The sequence below is a fragment of the Bos indicus genome, chromosome 1 (assembly GCF_029378745.1).
Source record: "Bos indicus isolate NIAB-ARS_2022 breed Sahiwal x Tharparkar chromosome 1, NIAB-ARS_B.indTharparkar_mat_pri_1.0, whole genome shotgun sequence".
Lineage (NCBI taxonomy): Eukaryota > Metazoa > Chordata > Mammalia > Artiodactyla > Bovidae > Bos > Bos indicus.
The window spans coordinates 148,928,937-148,948,990 of NC_091760.1; the positions used below are offsets into that span (position 1 = coordinate 148,928,937).

Below are 20,054 nucleotides of genomic sequence, written 5' to 3' on the forward strand. Positions count from 1 at the left end.
TTCAGTTGAGAACCCAGTGGTCAATAGTAAGGGTAACAACAGAGCACAGGTTTTCTTGTTGTTGTTTTTGATTGTATTTATTTATTTTTGGCCGTGTTGGATCTTGGTTGCTGTGTGCAGGTTTTCTCTCATTGTGGTGAGCAGGGGCTACTCTCTAATTGCAGTACTTGGGCTTCTCATTGCAGTGGCTTCTCTTATTTCAGAGCATGGGCATTAGGACACCACGTGGGCTAGCTGTCTTGCGGCATTTGGGATCTTCCAGGACCAGGGATCGTCCCCTGCATTGGCAGGCAGATTCTTAACCACTGGACCACCGGGAAAGTCCTGTTTGTTTTTAACATTTCCTCCTTTGTTCATTTATTCAAAACTATTTGGGCACTTAGAAATCTCAAACTGAAATAATTAAATAAAACAAAAACATGAGCTGCAGAGGAGTATGTAAGGTCTAGTTCCATACTGTAAATAGTATTTAGCGTATAGTAAATATGGAGTAATGTACACCAAATTCATATGTTCCCGTAAAGGGATTAGGGTAAGTGTTGTTTTATATTTCCATATTATCTGAATTTTACAAGGCAAATGTATTTCCTTTACAATTATAAAGATGCAATGAGGACTTCCCTGGTGGTCCTGTGGCTAGGACTCTGCGATCCCAATGCAGAGGCCTGGGTTTCATCCCCGGTCAGGGAACTAGATCCCACATGCTGTGACTAAAGATCCCACATGCCACAAGACAGACCCTGGCATAGCCAAATAAGTATTTTTTAAAAAACGCAGTGAATATTTTAAGAAAAACCTTTTAACTCTTTATTTAAGGGCAGTATCTGACAGCCCTTGACTTATTAATTTCTTTCATTTTTCTTTGGCTGCTTGACAAGCAGGATCTTAGTTTCCCACCCAGGATGGAACTCCCGCCCCCTACAGCGGAATCTCCCCCTACAGAGGAATCTCCCCCTACAGAGGAATCTCAGAGGCGTAACCCCTGGGCCACCAAGGAAGTCCCAACTTATTCATTTCTGCTGCTAAGTCACTTCAGTCGTGTCCGACTCTGTGCGACCCCATAGATGGAAGCCCACCAGGCGCCCCCGTCCCTGGGATTCTCCAGGCAAGAACACTGGAGTGGGTTGCTATTTCCTTCTCCAATGCATCAAAGTGAAAAGTGAGAGTGAAGACGCTCAGTCGTGTCCGACATCCTACTAATTAGCCCAGGACCCAGCTCAAGGTCAATAGAGATACATGTACAGGAGCAAAAGGACTAAACTGCATATGAGAAAGGATTCTGTTTATCAGGATGAAGGGTGATAATTTTTTAGGCAAATCCCCAAAGTACAAGTCTTCATCTCATTAAGTGTTAGTCACTCAGTCATATCCAATTCTTTGCGACCCCATAGACTGTAGCCCACCAGGCTTCTCCGTCCATGGGATTCTCCAGGGGAGAATACTGGAGTGTGTTGCCATTCTCTTCTCCAGGGGATCTTCCCTACCCAGGGTTTGAACCCAGGTCTCCTGTCTTGCAGGCAGATTCTTCACCATCTGAGTCACCTCATCTCATTAAAGTTTCACAACATGATGACACTGGCGGGCATGAGACGGCTTTCTTCAGTGTAATTCACGTCCAGCCCAGTCAAGCACTTCAAGTGCACCTTTTTGGGTCACCAACACCCATGGCACCTGTCTTCAAACTTGGGGACCTCAAGCTGCAAAAGGAAAATCAAAAAAGAGTCAGTTTTGTACTGCTAAAAGAACTCTCCAGAGTGGAGCCAGAGGCCATTGAGGAAGTGACTTATGTCTCTGCCCAGACTGAATCTGACCTTTTGACCACTTATCGTCTAACAAAGATATCCAGGACATTTGCATAGGGTTCCAGAAATTCAAGACACTTATCTGGCCCATACCCTAAATAACTGGTGACAAATCCATCCCTTAAGGACGAATATTTTCTTTTACTATCAAAGTCAATCATAATTCCTGCAATACAACTTTAACAAAACTTGTGGATTTTGCCTTTATAACCCCCTGACTCTTTCTCTTCCCCAAACATTCTATTTTGCTAGAACCTGTGTATCCCCAGTTGTAATCCCCAAGACCCCAGACAGAGCTCTTTATTATTTGCAGCCTCCATACTGATTAATATCAATTAATCAGGAGAAATATAACCTCAGATATGCAGAAGACACCACCCTTATGGCAGAAAGCAAGGAGGAATTAAAGAGCCTCTTGATGAAGGTGAAAAGAAGAAAGTGAGAAAACTGGCTTAAAACTCAACATTCAGAAAACTAAGATCATGCATCCAATCCCATCACTTCGTGGCAAATAGATGGGGAAACAGTGACAGACTTTATTTTCTTGGGCTCTAAAATCACTGTGGATGGTGACTGCAGCCAAGAAATTAAAAGATGCTTGCTCCTTGGAAGAAAAGCTATGACAAACCTAGACAACATATTAAAACACAGAGGCGTTACTGCGCCTACAAAGGTCCGTCTAGTCAAAGCTACGGTTTTTCCAGTAGTCAGGTACGGATGTGAGAGGCTGAGCACCAAAGAACTGATGCTTTAGAACTGTGCTGCTGAAGATGTTTGAGTCCCCTGGACTGCAAGGAAATCAAACCGGTCAATCCCAAAGAAAATCAATCCTGACTATTCATTGGAAGGACTGATGCTGAAGCTGAAGCTCCAATCCTTTGGCCACCTGATGCAAAGAGCCGACTTACTGGAAAAGATCCTGATGTTGGGGAAGATTGAAGGCGGGAGAAGGGGACGACAGAGGATGAGATGGCTGGATGGCATCACTGACTCAATGGACATGAGTTTGAGCAAACTCCAGGGGATGGTGATGAACAGGGACGCCTGGTGTGCTGCAGTCCATGGGGTCGTGAAGAGTCGGATACGACTGAGCGAGTGAACAACAAAATACCGATTACTGTTTGGCAAAGCCTGTAGGTTCAGTTACTACAGTCACCAGGTTGAGCCTTACGCATGCGCCTTACTCTGCAGGGCCCCCGCCCGGAGCCTGAAGCCCACCCACCTCTCTAGCCGTCCCGGCTTCCTTAAACCCCCGGGGGAATTTACCTGCCCCACGCTCCCAACTACAAGGCGCCGGGAGGCGGAAGTCGGGGGGCGGGGTCAGCTACACGCGCCCCGCCCCGGAAGTAGGCGGGCGCTCCGCAGCCACCTCCCAGTCTGATTGCGGCTGAGGCCGGTCCTGGCTTTGTAACTCGCTCAAGATGGCGACGCAGCCACCCAGCGGGATCCGCCTCAGCGCGGTGAGCAGCCGCGAGGGGTGGAGCGGGCCATGTCCCAGGAGGGCGGGCAGGCGGGCAAGCGAGGCGCGAGGGGGGAGAGGCCGGCGGTGGGCGGGGGCGGCTCGTCGGCCCGGCGCGGCGGCTTGGGGCCGTGGCGGGGCCGGGGCAGGCGGCGGCGGCCATCTCGCACCCGACGGCTGAGACGCGCGGCGGCGGCGGCGGCGGGGCAGGGCCGGGCCGCGTCTCGTTTCGTTTCCTCGGGTTTGGGTTTCTGTTTCGCCTCCGCGGCTTCGGGGCGGGGAGGCCCCTCCTCCTTGGCTCCCTCCCCCGGTTTGCCCCGCAGCTGTCGTCCGAGGGCGAGGCCTCGGCGGCCAGCCCGCCCCTCGGCCCCCGGGGGCCCCTGACCCGTTCCCGGCCTCTGCGGGCCCCCGGAGCGTCCCGGACTGCGGGGGGAGTGGCCGTCGGCGGCCAGAAATGCCCAGCGGCCTTGACGTCCTGGCGGCTGGCCCCGGGGTGCTGCGAGCTGGGACTCGTCTTCCTCATTCATTTCAATTCCTGCCGCCTTCCCTCCTGCTTCCCTGGGTGGCTGAGACGGTCGGAGCGTCCGCTCGCAATGCAGGAAGCCCGGGTTCGATCCCTGGGTGGGAAGATTCCCCTGGAGAAAGGGAATGGCAACCCAGTCCAGTACTCTCGCCTGGGAAATCCCATGGACGGAGGAGCCTCGTAGGCTGTACAGCCCACGGGGTCGCCAAGAGTCGGACACGACTGAGCGACTTCACTTTTCCCTCCACTTCATCCATCGGGAATCCAGATCGCTCCTAGGTGGTCACCGAGCTCTCCCGGTTTGCCCCGTCTTGTCTCCTGGCGGTGTCTCGTTCCGGAGCTTCTCGGCCTCTTGGAAATCCTTGAGCGTGTTTTATACCTGTGCGTTTTTGTTTTTTTTTTTTTTTTTCCGGAGGGGGCAGCCACACAATAAATGAGAATTTCTCTGCCTCAAGAGTGTGGCAGAGAACCCCTACCCGATTCTCCTGAAAAAGTTGGCCTTGTTATGCAAAAATATACCTCTTCTCATCAGGGTGTTTGCTCAGGCCAGAGATTGGCTGTGCCAGTCTCATTATTCGAATGGTAATACCATTGCTTTAAAATGGTATTTTTGCCTTTTGACTTTCATTTGGCGAGATTCCTAACAGACCCCTGCTATCTTCTGACTTTTAACATTTTTTCCTGATGAGTGTGAAATTTTGCTTTACATTTGACTGAGAAGCTGAAAGTTTGTCACACTTCATTCACCCTTTTGATTTTGGGTTAAAAGAAACCTTCGTATAAAGAAAAAAAAAACAGCCCTGCATATTCCTTGCCCATTTTTCTATTTTCTGTTTCTTTTGAGGGGAACTTTTAAATTGGTTTATGAGTATTCTTTACATATCTTTAATAAAGGCTCCTTGGTTCCTAAGTGGTTTATTGAATGAGCTTGTATTTAGTAGATGGAATACAGAGAGCAATTTTATTCTTTCTTACCGCTGGCCTTAGACATTGTTGCTAATTCACCGGAGTGAATCTGGGCATATCCTGTTGCTTTCCAGTTAGCCTCAGGTACTGTTTAATCTGGGCTTCCCTGGTGGCTCAGACAGTAAAGAGTCTGTCTGCAGTGTGGGAGACCCGGGTTCTATCCCTGGGTCTGGAGGATCCCCTGGAGAAGGAAATGGCAACCCACTCCAGTATTCTGAAGTGACTTAGCAGCAGCCAGTATTCTTGCCTGGAAAATCGCATGGACGGAGGAGCCTGGCAGACTACAGTCCATGGGGTGACAAAGAGTCCGACACGACTGAGAGACTTTACCTGCACTTTCACTGTTTAATCACCGGGCTTCCCCCGTGGCTCAGATGGTAAAGAATCCACCTGCAATGCTGGAGACCTGGGTTCGATCCCTGGGCTGGGAAGAGCCCCTGGAGGAGGGCTTGGCAACCCACTCCAGTTATTCTTGCCTGGAGAATCCCCATGGATAAGGTAGCCTGAGGGCTATGGTCTATAGGATCGCAAAGAGCCGGACACGACTGAGCGACTAAGCACTTTAGCATTGTTAAATTACTTGAGAAGCTCTTCTTCAGTTTGAAGCCCGCTCCTTCCCTCAGATTGGGCCAAATTTTGGTCCAGAAAACTGGTGAGGAAAAGTGAACTGGGTTGTTTTTGTTTTTGTTTTCTTTCCCTTGCTGTTTCTGTACTTTGATTCTCTTCCCCACTCCCCAGCCCCTCCCAAGTTGCTGTCTCTGTCTCTTCAGGATTGAGAAGACAAAGAGAGCAAAGATAAGGGTCAGTACCATCTTGAGAGACTGGCACTGCGGTTAGCTGGTTCTCTGGGTGCAGCAGCTGCCCATGTGCTGCATCTTTGTTTTGTGGCAAATACGGACTGTTTTGAAGCTCACTGTTGGAAATCTATCTGCAGCTTCTGGACTGTATTCCAAGTGGTCTGTTGCTTTAGGACAGGGGTTGGCAAACTGCAGTTTATGGGCCAAATCCAGCCTGCCACCTGTTTCTGTATGGCTACAAGATCCTTAAATGGTTGGGGGAAAAAAAGATCAAAGAATAATGTTTCGTAACATGAAAATTATGTGAAATAGATATTTCCGTTCCCATAAATAGTTTCATTTTTGAAGGTTTGATCATCCCTTTGGTATAGCTCTCAGATGTTGTTTATGGATTTGTCAAAAATCACAGAACATAAAGTGACACCCATAATGTGTGCAGATTTAAAAAAACCATTAGGTCTGTAAATTCTGAAATGGAATGCAGAGTGACAGAAACTTAAAAGTTTTGCTTTTTGCCTCCATGATTCTAAGTAAATGCTGATACCATTTTGTTGTTTTCCAGAAATCCTGCTATAGATTTAAGTGACACATACGCACACTCTTCAGTTCACTTTTTCTTTTGGTTGAATTACCATATGATTTATTATCACTCTTAGCATTATTCAGAAATGAGCCAGCCAAAACTGTGATTGCTTTTTCTTTGCTGTATAGCTTTGTGTTTTCCTTGAAGTTAGTAATTGATTTGTATTTGTTTGCTTAGTTTTTCTCTGTACTGATTACTCTTTCATCCAAACTTTCAGACAACTGGAAAATGTTTTCCAGATGTGTTCAAGCACACCCAAATTTTGTCATTTTTGCTGGCTCAGTTGTGAGTTGGGGACTTCCCTTTATCATTTTTATGGACATCTCCTTCCCCTTTTCTTTGTTTTTCCTTCCTATCACATATTCCTCTTCTGGGGTTTACTCTTGGCCGCCACCAATAGCTTAGTGACTGAGAGCATGGGTTCTGGAGCCCACGTGCCTGGGTTCAAAGTCTGACAGATAACTGGATGTGTGACCTGAAGAGAGAATAATCATCTTACCACCTAAAAGGGCTGCTTTAAAAACTGAGCCAATACACATAAAAGTCTTATAACAGTCCTCTGATTGCCATAAATACTCAGTAAATATTTGCTGTCTTTGTTACTGTTAACAGTGAAGCCTATCCGTTTTTCCAAAAACAGATGTAGCTTCTTGAGAACAGAGTACATGGGAAGAACATTTATGTGTCTTTTCTTGGAAATACGTTTATGCTACCCTTGCTCTTTCTTTACATATAATCTGGCTGGGCTTGAAATTCTAGATTAGAAGTGATTTCTTGTCAGAATTTTCAAGGCATGCTTTATTGTTTAATAGAGTCCTATGCATTATACTGGGCTTCCCCTGGTGACTGAGATGGTAAAGAATCCACCTGCAATGAGGGAGACCTGGGTTCCATCCCTGGGCTGGGGAGATCCCCTGGAAAAGGGCATGGCTACCCACTCCAGATTCTTGCCTGGAGAATCCCCATGGACAGAGGAGCTGGCTGGGCTACAGTCCATGGGGTCTCAAGGAGTCAGACACAACTTCGTGACTAAGCACGCCTGCAATACATTGTTCTAGTACTTAGGCTATAAACCTGTAATAATATCAGGGAAATTTTCTCAGATTTTTGACAGCAATTTCCTGTCTGTTTTTCTGTTTTTGTTCATTTTGTTTTCTCACTGCTTTTTCTTTTCTTTTGGGGAGATTTTCTCCATTTGATTTCCTACCTTATACCATGTATATTAGAAACATTGTCTTATTCTCCAAATATCTTTAAAAACACTTTCTCCATTTGATCTACCTTTTACCATGAATTTAATTATTAGAAACATTGTCTTGTTCTCCGAATATCTTTAAAAACATTTTCTCCATTTGATCTCCTACCTTTTACCATGAATTTAATTATTAGAAACATTGTCTTATTCTCCGAATATCTTTAAAAAACTCAACAAAATAATTATTCTTGTCACTGGCTGTATTATTCATAGTATTTTTGAAGTTTTCTTTTGTTCACTGCATTGCCTCTGTCTTCTTTATGTTCTTTTTACTGTGTGTTGTTTTTTATTCTAATTTTAACATTCTCAAGTGTGCTTATGTTTCCAGATGAGACACTAAAAGCTGGATGTTCATACCTGAATAGAGCTTGTCGTTTGGTGGGTTTCAGTATTGGGTGATCAGGTAGGAAGAGCCAGCTTGTCGTTGGAGTACTCTGTGTCAGAGTCTGTTGATCCTAGATAATAAAAATGTTAGACCAGAAAATAAGGATGTTTCGAATAACTTTTGGAGAAGGCAGTGGCACCCCACTCCAATACTCTTGCCTGGAAAATCTCATGGACAGAGGAGCCTGGTAGGCTGCAGTCCATGGGGTCACTAAGAGTCAGACATGACTGAGCGAGTTCACTTTAACTTTTCACATTCATGCATTGGAGAAGGAAATGGCAACCCACTCCAGCATACTTGCCTGGAGAATCCCAGGGATGGTGGAGCCTGGTGGGCTGCCGTCTGGTCTGTGGGGTTGCACAGAGTCGGACACGACTGAAGCGACTTAGCAGCAGCAGCAGCAGCAGAATAACTTTGGGGCTTCCCTGGTGGCTCAGTGATAATGAATCCACCTACCAATGCAGGAGTTCAATAGGACAACGGGGGTGGGGAAAAAAGCAGTCAAAAAGCAAGGAATTATCATTCCCCAAATCTGTCTTCCCATGTGGCTTAGGAGATTCAGGTTCTATCCCTGGGTCAGGAAGATCCCAGCAGAAGGAAATGGCAACCCACTCCAGTATTCTTGCCTGGAAAATTCCATGGACACAGGAGCCTGGTGGGCTACGGTCCATGGTATTGCAGAGATTCGGATATGACTGAGCAATTGTGCACCAGTGCAGGAGACCTGGGTTTGATCCCTGGGTCAGGAAGATCCCATGGAGAAGGAAATGGCAACCTACTTCAGTAGTCTTGCGTGGAAAATTCCATGGACCCAGGACCCTGGCAGGCTACAGTCTGCAGGGTTGCAAAAATGTCGGAAACGACTTAGCGACTAAACAACAATAAAATAACTTTTAAAATAATTTTTTTTTAAGTGAGGGGGGAAAATGCTGTTCAGAGTAGCATGGTACAATTGTAAAAGAGCCAAATAAAAATTTTTAGAAATCATTCCTTTTTCCCAGAGGGGAATTCTGCATCTGGTCTCCAGCCATGGCATAGATAATCCTGGCTGCTAGCTCTGCTGGTAGCTCAGCAGGGGACAGGAGATGGGAGTGTCACGTTGTTCAGTTTGCTCACCTGGTTTTTGTTTATTATTGTGGTAAACTACACATAACATAAAATTTACCGTCCTAACCATTTTAAGCCTGTAGCTCAGTAGTGTTTTATACATCCACATTGTTGTACAGCCAGTCTCCAGAACCCTTCATCTTGCAAAACTAAAACTCTGAACCCATGAAAAAATAACTCTTCGTTCCACTTTGCACCAGCTCCTGGCAGCCACCATTTTACCTTCTGTGAATTTGACATCTATGGGTACATCATATAAGTGGAATCATACATCATTTGTCTCTTTATGGTTAACTTATTCCACTCGGCATAACGTCCTCGAGGTTCATGCATGTTGTAGCGTGTGCTAAAGTTTCCTTCCCTTTTAAGGCTGAACAACATTCCGCTGTATATTCAAGTGTGCCACATTTGTTCATTTGTTCATCAGTCGGTATTTGTGTTGCTTTCACTTTGGCTGTTAGGATAATGCTGCTCTGATCACAGGTGTGCAAATATCTCTTCAGGACCCTCCTCTCACTACTTTACACAAAATAAACAAACAGTAAGGACCTACCTACTGTACAGCAGCACAGGGAGCTATATTTAATATCTTATAATAACGTATACTGGAGAAGAATCTGAAAAAGTGTATATGTGTGTGTGTATATATATGTATACATATAAAATCACTTTGAAATACATATAAGACAGAATCACCTTGCTGTACACCTGAGACTATCACAGCATTGTAAATCAACTGTATTTCAGTTAAGGGGAAAAAGACCCTGCTTTCAGTTCTTTTCAGTTTATACCTAGAAGTCAAATTCCTAGATCATATGGTAAATCTACATTTAGTTTTTTGAGGACCTTCCATATTGTTTTCCACACTGGCTTCACCATTTTTGTTGTTCAGTCGCTAAGTCGTGTCCGACTCCTTTTGACTCCATAGACTGAAGCATACCAGGTTTCCCTGTCCTTCACTATCTCCCGGAGTTGGTTCACACTCATGTCCACTGAGTTGGTAATGCCATCCAACCATCTAAACTTTCTGTCGTCCCCTTCTCCTGCCCTCAGTCTTTCCTGGCATCAGGGTCTTTTCCAGTGAGTCGGCTTTGTGCATCAGGTGGCCAGAGTATTGGAGTTTCAGCTTCAGTCGTTCCAGTGAATATTCAGGGTTGATTTTCTTTAGGATTGACTGGTTTGATCTCCTTGCTCTCCAAGGGACTCTCAAGAGTCTTCTCAACACCACATTTCAAAAACATCAATTCTTTGGCACTCAGCCTTCTTTTTGGTCCAATTCTCACATCTGTACACGACTACTAGAAAAACTATAGCTTTGACTGTATGGACTTTTGTCAGCAGAGTGATGTCTTTGCTTTTTAATACGCTATCTAGGTTTGTCATAGCTTTTCTTCCAAGGAGCAAGCATCTTTTAATTTCATGGCTGCAGTCACTGCCTGCAGTGATTTTGGAGCCCAAGAAATTAAAGTTTGTCTCTGTTTCCATTGTTTGCCTATCTGCCATGAAGTGATGTGACTACATGCCATGATTTTAGTTTTTTGAATGTTCAGTTCTAAGCCAGCTTTTTTGCTCTCCTCTTTCACCCTCAGCAAGAGGCTCTTTAGTTGTCCTCGCTTTCTGTGTTAGAATGGTATCATCTGCATGTTGGAGGTTGTTGATGTATCTCCTGGCAATCGTGATTCCAGCTTGTGATAAGTTAAATAACCAAGGTGACAATTTTCAGTCTTGACATACTCTTTTCCCAATAACCAGTCTGTTGTTCTATGTCCAGTTCTAACTGTTGCTTCTTAACCTGCATACAGCTTTCTCAGGAGGCAGGTAAGATGGGTCTGTCTGATATTCCCATCTCTTTAAGAATTTTCCACAGTTTGTTGTGACCCACACAAAGGCTTTCACATAGTCAATGAAGCAGATGTTTTTCTGGAATTCCTTTGTTTTTCTGTGATCCAGTGGATGTTGGCAATTTGATCTCTGGTTCTTCTGCCTTTTCTAAATCCAGCTTGAGTATCTAGAAGTTCACGGTTCATATACTATTGAAACCTGGATTGGAAAATTTTGGGTATTACTTTGCTAGCTTGTGAGATGAGTGCAATTGTGCAGTAGTTTGAACATTCTTTGGCATTGCCTTTCTTTGGGACTGGAATGAAAACTGACCTTTTCTAGTCCTGTGGTCGGGTGCACAGGAATTCCAGTTGCCTTACAGCCTCTCCAATACTTGTTATTTTCTGTTTTTGTTGTTGTGGGGTTTTTTGTTGTTGTTTTTAATAATGATCATGCCTTTGAGTGTGAGGTGGTATCTCATTGTAGTTTTGATTTTCATTTCCTTAATGATTAGAGATATTGAGCATCTTTGGAGAAATATCTTGGTGAGGCCTTTGCCCATTTTTAAATCTGTTGATTGTCTTCTTGTTATTGAGTTGTGAGAATTCTTTATATATTTTGCATACTACTTGATTTGCTGGGTTTTTTCCCCTGTTCTGTAGGTTGCCTTTTCACTCTGTAGAATGTGTCACTTGATGTAGAGGAGTTTTAAATTTTAGTACAATTCAATTTATTTTTTCTTTTGTTTCTTGTGCTTTTGGTGTCATGTCAAAATCATTGCCAAACCCAGTGTCATAAAATGTTTCCTCTGTGTTTTCTTCTAAAGATTCTAGAGTTTCAGCCCTGAAGGTAAGGTCTTTGATTCATTTTGAGTTGATTTTTGTTTATGGTGTAGGGGAAGGGTATGACTTTTTGTACTGTCCAGGGGATTCTTGTGGCAAGAATACTGGAGTGGTTTGCCATTCCCTCCTCCAGTGGACTGTGTTTTGTCAGAACTCTCCTCTGTGATCCGTCTGTTTTGGGTGACCCTCCACAGCATGACTCGTACCTTCACTGAGTTATGTAAGCCCCTTCGCCACCAGAGGGGTATGATCCATGAAGGGGGTTGAAGGCAAAAGGAGAAGAGGGTGGCAAAGGATGAGATAGTTGGATGGCATCATCGGTACAATGGACATGAACTTGAGCAAACTCTGGGAAATAGTGGAGGATAGGGAATCGGAATCCTGGCGTGCTACAGTCCATTGGGTCACAAAGAGTCAGAGACAACTTAGTGACTGAGCAGCAACAAGGGTACAACTTGATTCTTTTTATGGATATCAAGTTTTCCCAGCACTATTTATTGCAAAACTGTCTTTTCCTCATTAAATGGTCTTTACACACTTGTGGAAAGTAATTTGACTATTTATTTCTGAACTGTTGACTGGCTTGCTTTTAATCCACCTGTTTTTGGTTTTCTCTGAGTCCATGGCCATCAGTTTCTCCAGAGAACAGACCTCTTGTCTTTTCATGGTTTGCTGAGTGTAGTTGAAGGACTTGCTCAGGGTAAAAGGATCTGGGAATCTTTCTTCTTTAAATACTTTCAGCCTTTCCCATTTTTCATATGACATCTAGTATCTTTGACTTCAAAGGAGCAAAAGTCTTATTTCCTAAATCTTCCTGGGATTGCCAAGGTTTCTGACCTACTTGTTGGTTTTCCCGTCTCCTGCAGGCTTTGGGTTTAGCTCTTTCCAGGATATTGAAGTAGTTGTCACTGCTCTGTACTCTCCAGTTTCCAAGCTGCTATTTTGTCTACTGTTGTCAATCACTGCTTTGGTTCTTTTTGTTCTCCTGTGTTTATGCACCCCCACTCCCTTTCCTTCGTTAGGTAGCAGCTCCAAGAGGGAGCCAAGGTAAACACTGTCTGTGTGTTCAGGCGTCCACATTTAAAGTCTTATATTTAAAGGATTTTTAAAATTTGGGACCGTTTGTTGATTCTAAAAATTCTGTTCATTCTTTAAAATATATGGTCTTCATTGCATCTCCCTTTTTGTGTGTTTTTTGGAGGGGAGTCTTACTTTTTAAAGGTCTAGCTATTTCAAGGGATTCTTATTTTATACGGCTTCCCAGGTGGCTCAGTGGTAAAGAATCTGCCTGCAATGCAGGAGACCCAGGTTCGATCCCTGGGTTGGAAAGATCCCCTGGAGGAGAGCATGGCAACCCACTCCAGTACTCCTGCCTAGAAAATCCCATGGACGGAGGAGCCTGGCAGGCTACAGCCCATGGGGTCTCACAGAGTCGGACACAACTGAAGCGAGCAGCAGCAGCAGTTTTATAGGCTGATATTTCTTTTTCCCAGTGTTGAAGTTGGGGGTGCACTAAGACTACTGTGTCTTGTCTGCAGATATTTTCTCCTGGTGGATTGTTCCCTTAAACGTTATCTTAGATTGTGTACTCAAATATTCCCCAAGTAATGACCCAGAGAATCGTGTGCAGTCTGGTTGAGGCTGTGTCTCCACAGTGGTTCTGCAGGTTAAATGGAAACACTTAACCCAAGTGAAGGCGTGCCTCTTTACAGAACTTTATGGTACACTGGTACACTTTTTTTTTTTAACCTTGACTGCAGACCGAAACAGACAAGCTTCTCGTTGGGCATATTTCCCCTGCCCTCCTTTGTATTGAGGTAGGAGGGGGCAGCTACCTTCAAGTACATGCTTCTCTGCCATATTTCCAATCCACAGTCACCATTAAAATGGAAACCTTCATATTCCAGTTAAGCACCCCACTCTAGTCCCTAGGGTATCCCTATTTTCAAATCTTATTTTTGTTTTTAATTTCTTCTTGACTTGAGGCCCTTGAGTATTATCTTTATTTATATGTGAGCTCAGTTGTGCCTTTAAAGGTATGTTCATAGTTCATTCATAGTCGCTCAGTCGTGTCCAACTCTCTGCGACCCCATGGACTGTAGCCTGCCAGGCTCCTCAGTCCATAGAATTTTCCAGGCAAGAGTACTGGAATGGGTTGCCATTTCCTACTCCAGGAGAATCTTCCTGACCCAGGGATTGAACCCATGTCTCTTGCATCTCCTGCTTTGGCACTGGGATTCTTTACCACTGCTCCACCTGGGACTTTAACGGTATGCTTACCTTAAAAAAAAAAAAAAAAGAACACACACTTATAATGCTTATTATGTCCCAGGTGTTCTTCTGAGTATTTACAAATATTAAGTTATTTAATTCTCCTAACATCTTGGTAAGCTGCTGTTACTATCATCCTCGTTTTCACAGACGATAAAACCTGAGGCACAGAAGGTTCAGTTGCTTACCTGGGATCAGGATCACACATCTAGTTAAAAGATACTCCAGAGGCTGTGTGTGTGAGATCAGGATCATGAGTCTAATTAAAGATATTCCATTGGGCTCTGTGTGTGTGTGATCGGTGTGTATGATCTGTGTGTGTGTGTGTGTGTGTGTGTGATCAGATACTCCATAGTCTGTCTGGGGTGGGTGGGGGTGTGTGTGTGTGTGTGTGTGTGTTGGCTGTTCTAGGGAGTTTTTCTTTCCAGCTAATTGTTTTAGAGATGAGAATTAATAATAGCTATACATAATGCTTGTGTTTAAATACACCAAAAGCCACTGTTTAGCATTCATCATTTTTCACTGACGCCTTCTTTGCTTTGTTCCACTGGGACTCTTACCCAGGAAACAATGTGTACCAACTTTTGGAGGTGGTGTGTAGAATGAAGTCATTAAATGAAAGTTGACAGTTTGCACACAGTCTGCCAGATATCTAAAATCCAAGTATTACAACAGGGACCTAAATACCCAGTTTCTAACTCCAGACTTCACCCCAGTGTCATTTGTGCCCAGTTGTGTCCGGCTATCTGAACCCTGTGGACTGTAGCATGCTGGGTTTCTCTGTCCATGGAATTTTCTAGGCAATAGTACTGGAATTTTTGCCGTTTCCTACTCCAAGGGATCCTCCCAACCTAGGGATCAAACCTGCATCTGCTGCAGAATACCCAATTTCTAACTCCAGACTTCACACCTAACAAATTCATAAAATAGAGAACAAAGACAAACTCTTCTAAGGGTTCTGGTGTCGATTAGTCATTCTTTCCTTTGGTAGCCGACACCCCAAGACCATACCCCATAGTAGGATTTAGAATGGCTGAGGAGTGTTCTTTTATAAATGGAGAAGTGATGGTTGCACAAGAGGAGGGCCTGGGATAGGACTTGGGTGGACTAATTGACAGGAGGTTTCTTGTAGAAGATGAAGGTCTGGAAATTGATTTTCTTTGTAAAAACTCTTTGTTTTAGGAAGTTCTGAAATTCCTTGTACACCGTTATTACATAGATAAATGCTGTAGAAAGTCAGAATTCCATGTACTCCAGTTTGCAAACCACTCTTGTACAGAATACCTTTTCTCACATGTGTACTTCAACCTGATGGTAAACATGCTTGAGGATTGTCTAAAATCGAGGGTGGACAGAGGAAAAGCAGCGCTTTTTCTGACACCTTGTGGCAGCAGCTGAACACTACAAATGTTTGGTTATAGTCATATCTCTAGGCTCTTCACATGAAACACTTAAATTGCCTCTTTTTTCTTCCTTAAATATGAGATAATCTGTTCAAAATGAACACAGAAAAGTCCTCATTTCATGAAAATTCTCTGCATATTGAAATATCCAAGCCTCAGCCTTTTTAAACCATTTGTGCATTTTTACACATTTGATATCTACATTAGTCAGGATTAAGAGAGTGCCCTGTATGATTAACATACTCTTCCATACTTTATTACGATGAATCAGACAAAATCTCTGGAAGTCAAGGATGTTTGTTGCATTTGAGCTGTTACTTGACATTGTTTGAGGACTTTATAGATATGTTTATTAAGCTTAATGCACAAAAGGTGAAAATATCCCTTTGACAAAGTCTTAGTTTTATCTCATGGTAAATTTGAGGTGGCTCTAGTGGTAAAGAACCCACCTGTCAATGCAGGAGACATTAGAGATGTAGGTTCGATCCCTGGATCTGGAAGATCCCCTGGAGGAGGACATGGCCATCTACTCCAGTATTCTTGCCTGGAGAATCCCATAGACAGACGAGCCTGGAGGGCCCATGGGGTCTCAGAGAGTGGGACACACCTGAGCAACTAATGCTCTCAATTTTGAGGCAGGTCCAGCAGGGTGGGGCACTTTGGAATTGGGCCCTTTCTGATATGACTCTGGATTGGTGGGCCCAAGGAGGCAAGGAGTTTGTCGCCCATCTTAATGAGAAACTGGCTGATTTTCAGCCTCATTTTCCAGGAATCGAATCTGGGTTTTATCTTCCAGGTATCTCCTGGCACAAGCAGTTAAGTCATTTTTGCTTGATCTTGGTGTTAATACTGTGATGGAAGATTATTTTGGCTTCTGTTTGCAAAAGTGAGACCTTAATTAATTTACATGAATCATTGATTTGTTTCAGCTTTGCCCGAAGTTTTTACATACAAATTCTACAAGTCACACTTGGCCATTTAGTGCAGTCGCTGAATTAATAGGTAAGTAAATTGATGTTTCATATATAATCTCCTGCTGGCAATTGAAGTTCTAGAAAGCTTTTTATTGAAAAGTAACATGAAGATGTGCTTTTTGAAAAAAACCAAGTGTGTCAGTGATAACATTAATAAAGGTTACCTAGCATCACAACCATTCAGACTAGTCTCCGATCGGTCGTTGCCCAGGTTTCCCTGTATACTATTGTTTTAAGTATTTCCCTATACTACTGTCAGAGCAAAGTATTTTAATTTGCAGAGTTCCTGAAGCATTTATGTTGAAAATATTTTTTTGTCTCATCATAAAAGAAATAGGTCTGTTGCCAAAAAATGATAATTATGTTTAAAGTTGGAAATTATTTATAGTACTTTTCTGCTATTAGTAATTAGGAGGTTTTATTTATACATACATATGTATTTGGCTGTGGTGGGTCTTTGTTGCTGCACGTAGGCTTTCTCTAGAGGTGGTGAGCAGGGGCTACTCTTCCTTGCGGTGTGTGGGCTTCTCTCGTTGCAGAGCACAGGCTCTCGGTGCATGGGCCTCAGCAGTTGCAGCTCTCAGGTTCCATCGGCTCGGTAGTTGTGGTCTACTGGCTTAGCTGCTCTGAGGCATGTGGGGTCTTCCTCGACCAGGGATCGAACCAGTGTGCCTTGCGTTGCAAGGCGGATTCTTAACCACTGGACCTCCAGGGAAGTTCTAAAAGTGTTCTAGTGAACATGAGAAAAGAGGCAAGGTCCTGATTGGATTTGCATTATGGTTTTTCTTTGGTAAAATTCATACACATGAACTGTTTGATTTAAATGTGTTTAAGAAACAGATAATAAAGGAAAACTATATTTTTGGGAATTCTTAGATACACTTTAGATTATTTGTCAAGGAAGGGTTCTAAAGTGGATGCACCAAGAATAAGGAAAGAAAGAAAATTTGAGAACCCTTCTTTTCTTTATTCCTGATAGTTCAGTTGGTAAAGAATCTGCCTGCAATGCAGGAGACCCAGGTTTGATTCCTGGGTTGGGAAGATCCTCTGGAGAAGGGATAGGCTACCCATTCCAGTATTCTTGGGCTTCCCTGGTGGCTCAGCTGGTAAACAATCTGCCCGCAATGTGGGAGACCTGGGTTTGATCCCTGGGTTGGGAAAATCCCCTGGAGGAGGGAAAGGCTACCCACTCCAGTATTCTGGCCTGGAGAATTCCATGGATTATAATAGGCCCTGGGTCACAAAGAGTCGGACATGACTGAGTGGCTTTCACTTCCTTCTTTTCTTTGGTGTAGTTAGATTTTCCAAAGTCCCTAACATGTTCTGTTGAGATGTAAACTCTGAAGTGTAAATGAGATAACATTGCAGCTATTCATGGTCACTCTTTTTCCTTTTTTATGGCAACCCAGAGGAACTACTCAGCTAGGATTGTTCATTCGTACATAGTACTTATCTAGTTTTGGGATAGGACAACTGAAAGCCGTTATGCTCTTTGTGGTGTATCACATTTTAAGTGTGTGTTTTTTTTTTAATGATGCTGAAGTGGTTGATGAAAAAGATTTATTTTGTTTTAATTGAAGGCTTACAAGAGTTTGAGAGCCACTTTTTATATTATAGTAAAGTCTTCAAAATATACCTCAAAAGTATTTTTAGTTAGTTAGAAATATTCAGATAAATTTTAGATAGTTTATAAGTTGATTTTATTACTGCTACTGTTGAAATTTTTTTCCTTTTTCTTTGCTGTATTCCTTAATACTTAATAACTGTTCTGAGAGAAACAGGTATGCTAGACAAGGATGTTAAATGATGAGGTGTACAGAGATGGCTTCCCTGGTGGCTCAGATGGTAAAGAACCCGCCTGGAATTCTGGAGACCCGGCTTTGAGCTCTGGGTTGGGAAAATTCCCTGGAGAAAGGAATGGCTACCAACTCCAGTATTCTTGCCTGGAGAACTCCATGTACAAAGGAGCCTGGTGGGCTACAGTTCATGGTGTTGCAGAGTAGATACCACTATGCGACTGTGACTTTCACGAAGATGATAAAAATGTACCTGTCGTCAGAAGCTTATGTTAGATTAAAAAGGGCTAAAATTTGAAGAAATGTGTTGTAGGTAAACATCTGTGTGTACGTTAGCATACTGCTTTCTCATTCATTCAGTAATCCTGTGTGGACCTTCCGTGTCAACTTGAAGTGCTGTTGACACTCAGCTCTCAGTTTCCTTTATGATAGCTAGGCTAGTTCTTTGGGCAGAGACCTTCCTGTCTTGATCATCTCTTCATTGCAGTGATTCTTCTGGCTTTACACTTCTTTAGTGTAGTGGGTTCCCATCTCCATTCTTCATGTAACAAATGGAGGGCTTTAGATAGAGTTAATTCTTTAAGAGTCAGTGAGCAGTATACAGCATGGTACAGGTTAGTTTCATGTCATCAAATCTTAGGAGTTTGGAAACATTTCAGCTTTTAAATTTTCCTTAAAATATATTATTCTGTTGCTGGTTATAAAGGGTTGTTCAAAATGGATTGCTCTTCTTTAAAATCCAAAATCAAAATTTTTCAAACTTTTGTTTCCCAGATAATGCTTATGATCCTGATGTGAATGCTAAACAGATATGGATTGACAAAACAGTAATAAATGACTGTATATGCCTGACATTCACTGATAATGGGAACGGTATGACTTCAGACAAATTACATAAAATGCTAAGGTACGTAAAAGCGTCACACTCCTTAAAATCATTGTTGCTGCCTAGTTGAAGTGTTTCCTGCGCCATACTTACTGCCTGTAGTTCCTGCTTTTTAAACATGAAATGTTGTACCCATAGTGTGCTCTCTTCTCTAAGTCTTCCATCATTTTCTACTGCTGTCACGTTATTGGGCAATCCCGGCCATTCTCCTCATCCCTCCCATGCCTTAACTTACCTAAAATTCTACCGTCCCTTTAGAGTTGTGGCACATTGTCCTCTGTTGTTTGTGCTTTAGTAGAAAGATAGTTTTAGCTACCATATCCAATAAAACCTAACACTTTGGGGAATGAGAACTGGTAAATTTAAAGTGATTCAAAGGATGAGGAAGTAGCATAGCCGTAAGGCCCTGGGCTCTAGGGTCAAAGAATAGGATGTCAGGATGAAGCCAGGTGTACCTGACATGGAAGCTAAAATACATAGTACAGAATTGAGATAGAGGGAGGGTTTGGAGCAGAGGCCCTTCTGCTGTCCTCCAGCACTCCGTATGCCGCCAGAAAAGGCAGGTTCTCCCCATCAGGAGGAAGAGGTGAAATCTCAAGGTCCCAGAAGCCTAAATTAGTTCATCCATCTAGTTAGGATGTGCCAGGCAATGAACTCCTGTTTTAGTGTGTGTGTGGCAACCACTCCAGTATCCTTGCCTGGGAAATCCCATGGACAGAGGAGCCTGGTGGGCTAGTCGATGGGGTCACAAAGAGTGGGACATGACTGAGGGACTAAAAACAGCAACAATCCTTACATCCCTATAGTGTGGATTTGGCTTCCTTCACTTAAAAGATGGGGAAACACATCAGTACAGATCTTCCAGCAAGCAAGGACAGGGCCAACATTCAAACTTAGGCATTTTACTTGATGTTAACAATGTTTGAATTAAAATAAATGAAATTTATACTTTTTTCTTTTTAGCTTTGGCTTCAGTGAGAAAGTCACCATGAATGATCATGTCCCAGTTGGATTGTATGGAAATGGCTTCAAGTCAGGATCTATGCGTTTGGGTAAAGATGCAATGGTTTTTACCAAAAATGAAGAAAGCATGAGCGTGGGTTTCTTGTCTCAGACGTACTTGGAAGTCATAAAAGCAGAACATGTTGTTGTCCCAATTGTGTCATTCAACAAACAACATATCC

General features: G+C 43.3%; 2 protein-coding genes and 1 non-coding gene across 4 annotated transcripts in view; 2 read left to right on the forward strand and 1 right to left on the reverse strand.

The window, feature by feature from the left end:
* Positions 1–1,265: 1,265 nt before the first annotated feature.
* LOC109564735 (basic salivary proline-rich protein 3-like) lies at positions 1,266–3,994 on the reverse strand. The gene is made up of 3 exons (XM_070796754.1): positions 3,069–3,994; positions 2,711–2,889; positions 1,266–1,697 (listed from the first exon to the last, which is right to left on the reverse strand). The coding sequence occupies exon 1, from the start codon at positions 3,786–3,788 to the stop codon at positions 3,255–3,257; it is 534 nt and encodes a 177-aa protein (XP_070652855.1). The 5' UTR covers positions 3,789–3,994; the 3' UTR covers positions 1,266–1,697; positions 2,711–2,889; positions 3,069–3,254.
* MORC3 (MORC family CW-type zinc finger 3) overlaps positions 3,138–20,054 on the forward strand; it is a 44,269-nt gene continuing 27,352 nt past the window's right edge. For both annotated transcript variants that reach the window (XR_011568660.1, XM_070796712.1), the window contains exons 1-4: positions 3,138–3,262; positions 16,144–16,216; positions 18,759–18,891; positions 19,834–20,046. Coding sequence is in view for 1 of the 2 variants with exons in the window: in XM_070796712.1 (XP_070652813.1) it covers positions 3,224–3,262; positions 16,144–16,216; positions 18,759–18,891; positions 19,834–20,046 (458 nt within the window). In the remaining variant the exon portion in view is untranslated. The remainder of the gene's footprint in view (positions 3,263–16,143; positions 16,217–18,758; positions 18,892–19,833; positions 20,047–20,054) is intronic.
* Positions 12,799–12,869, forward strand: TRNAC-GCA (transfer RNA cysteine (anticodon GCA)). The gene has a single exon. It is a non-coding gene; the product is annotated as a tRNA-Cys (tRNA).

Excerpts from the sequence above, each read along its gene's own strand:
- LOC109564735 (XM_070796754.1), bottom strand. The coding sequence starts at position 3,788 with ATGAATGAGGAAGACGAGTCCCAGCTCGCAGCACCCCGGGGCCAGCCG.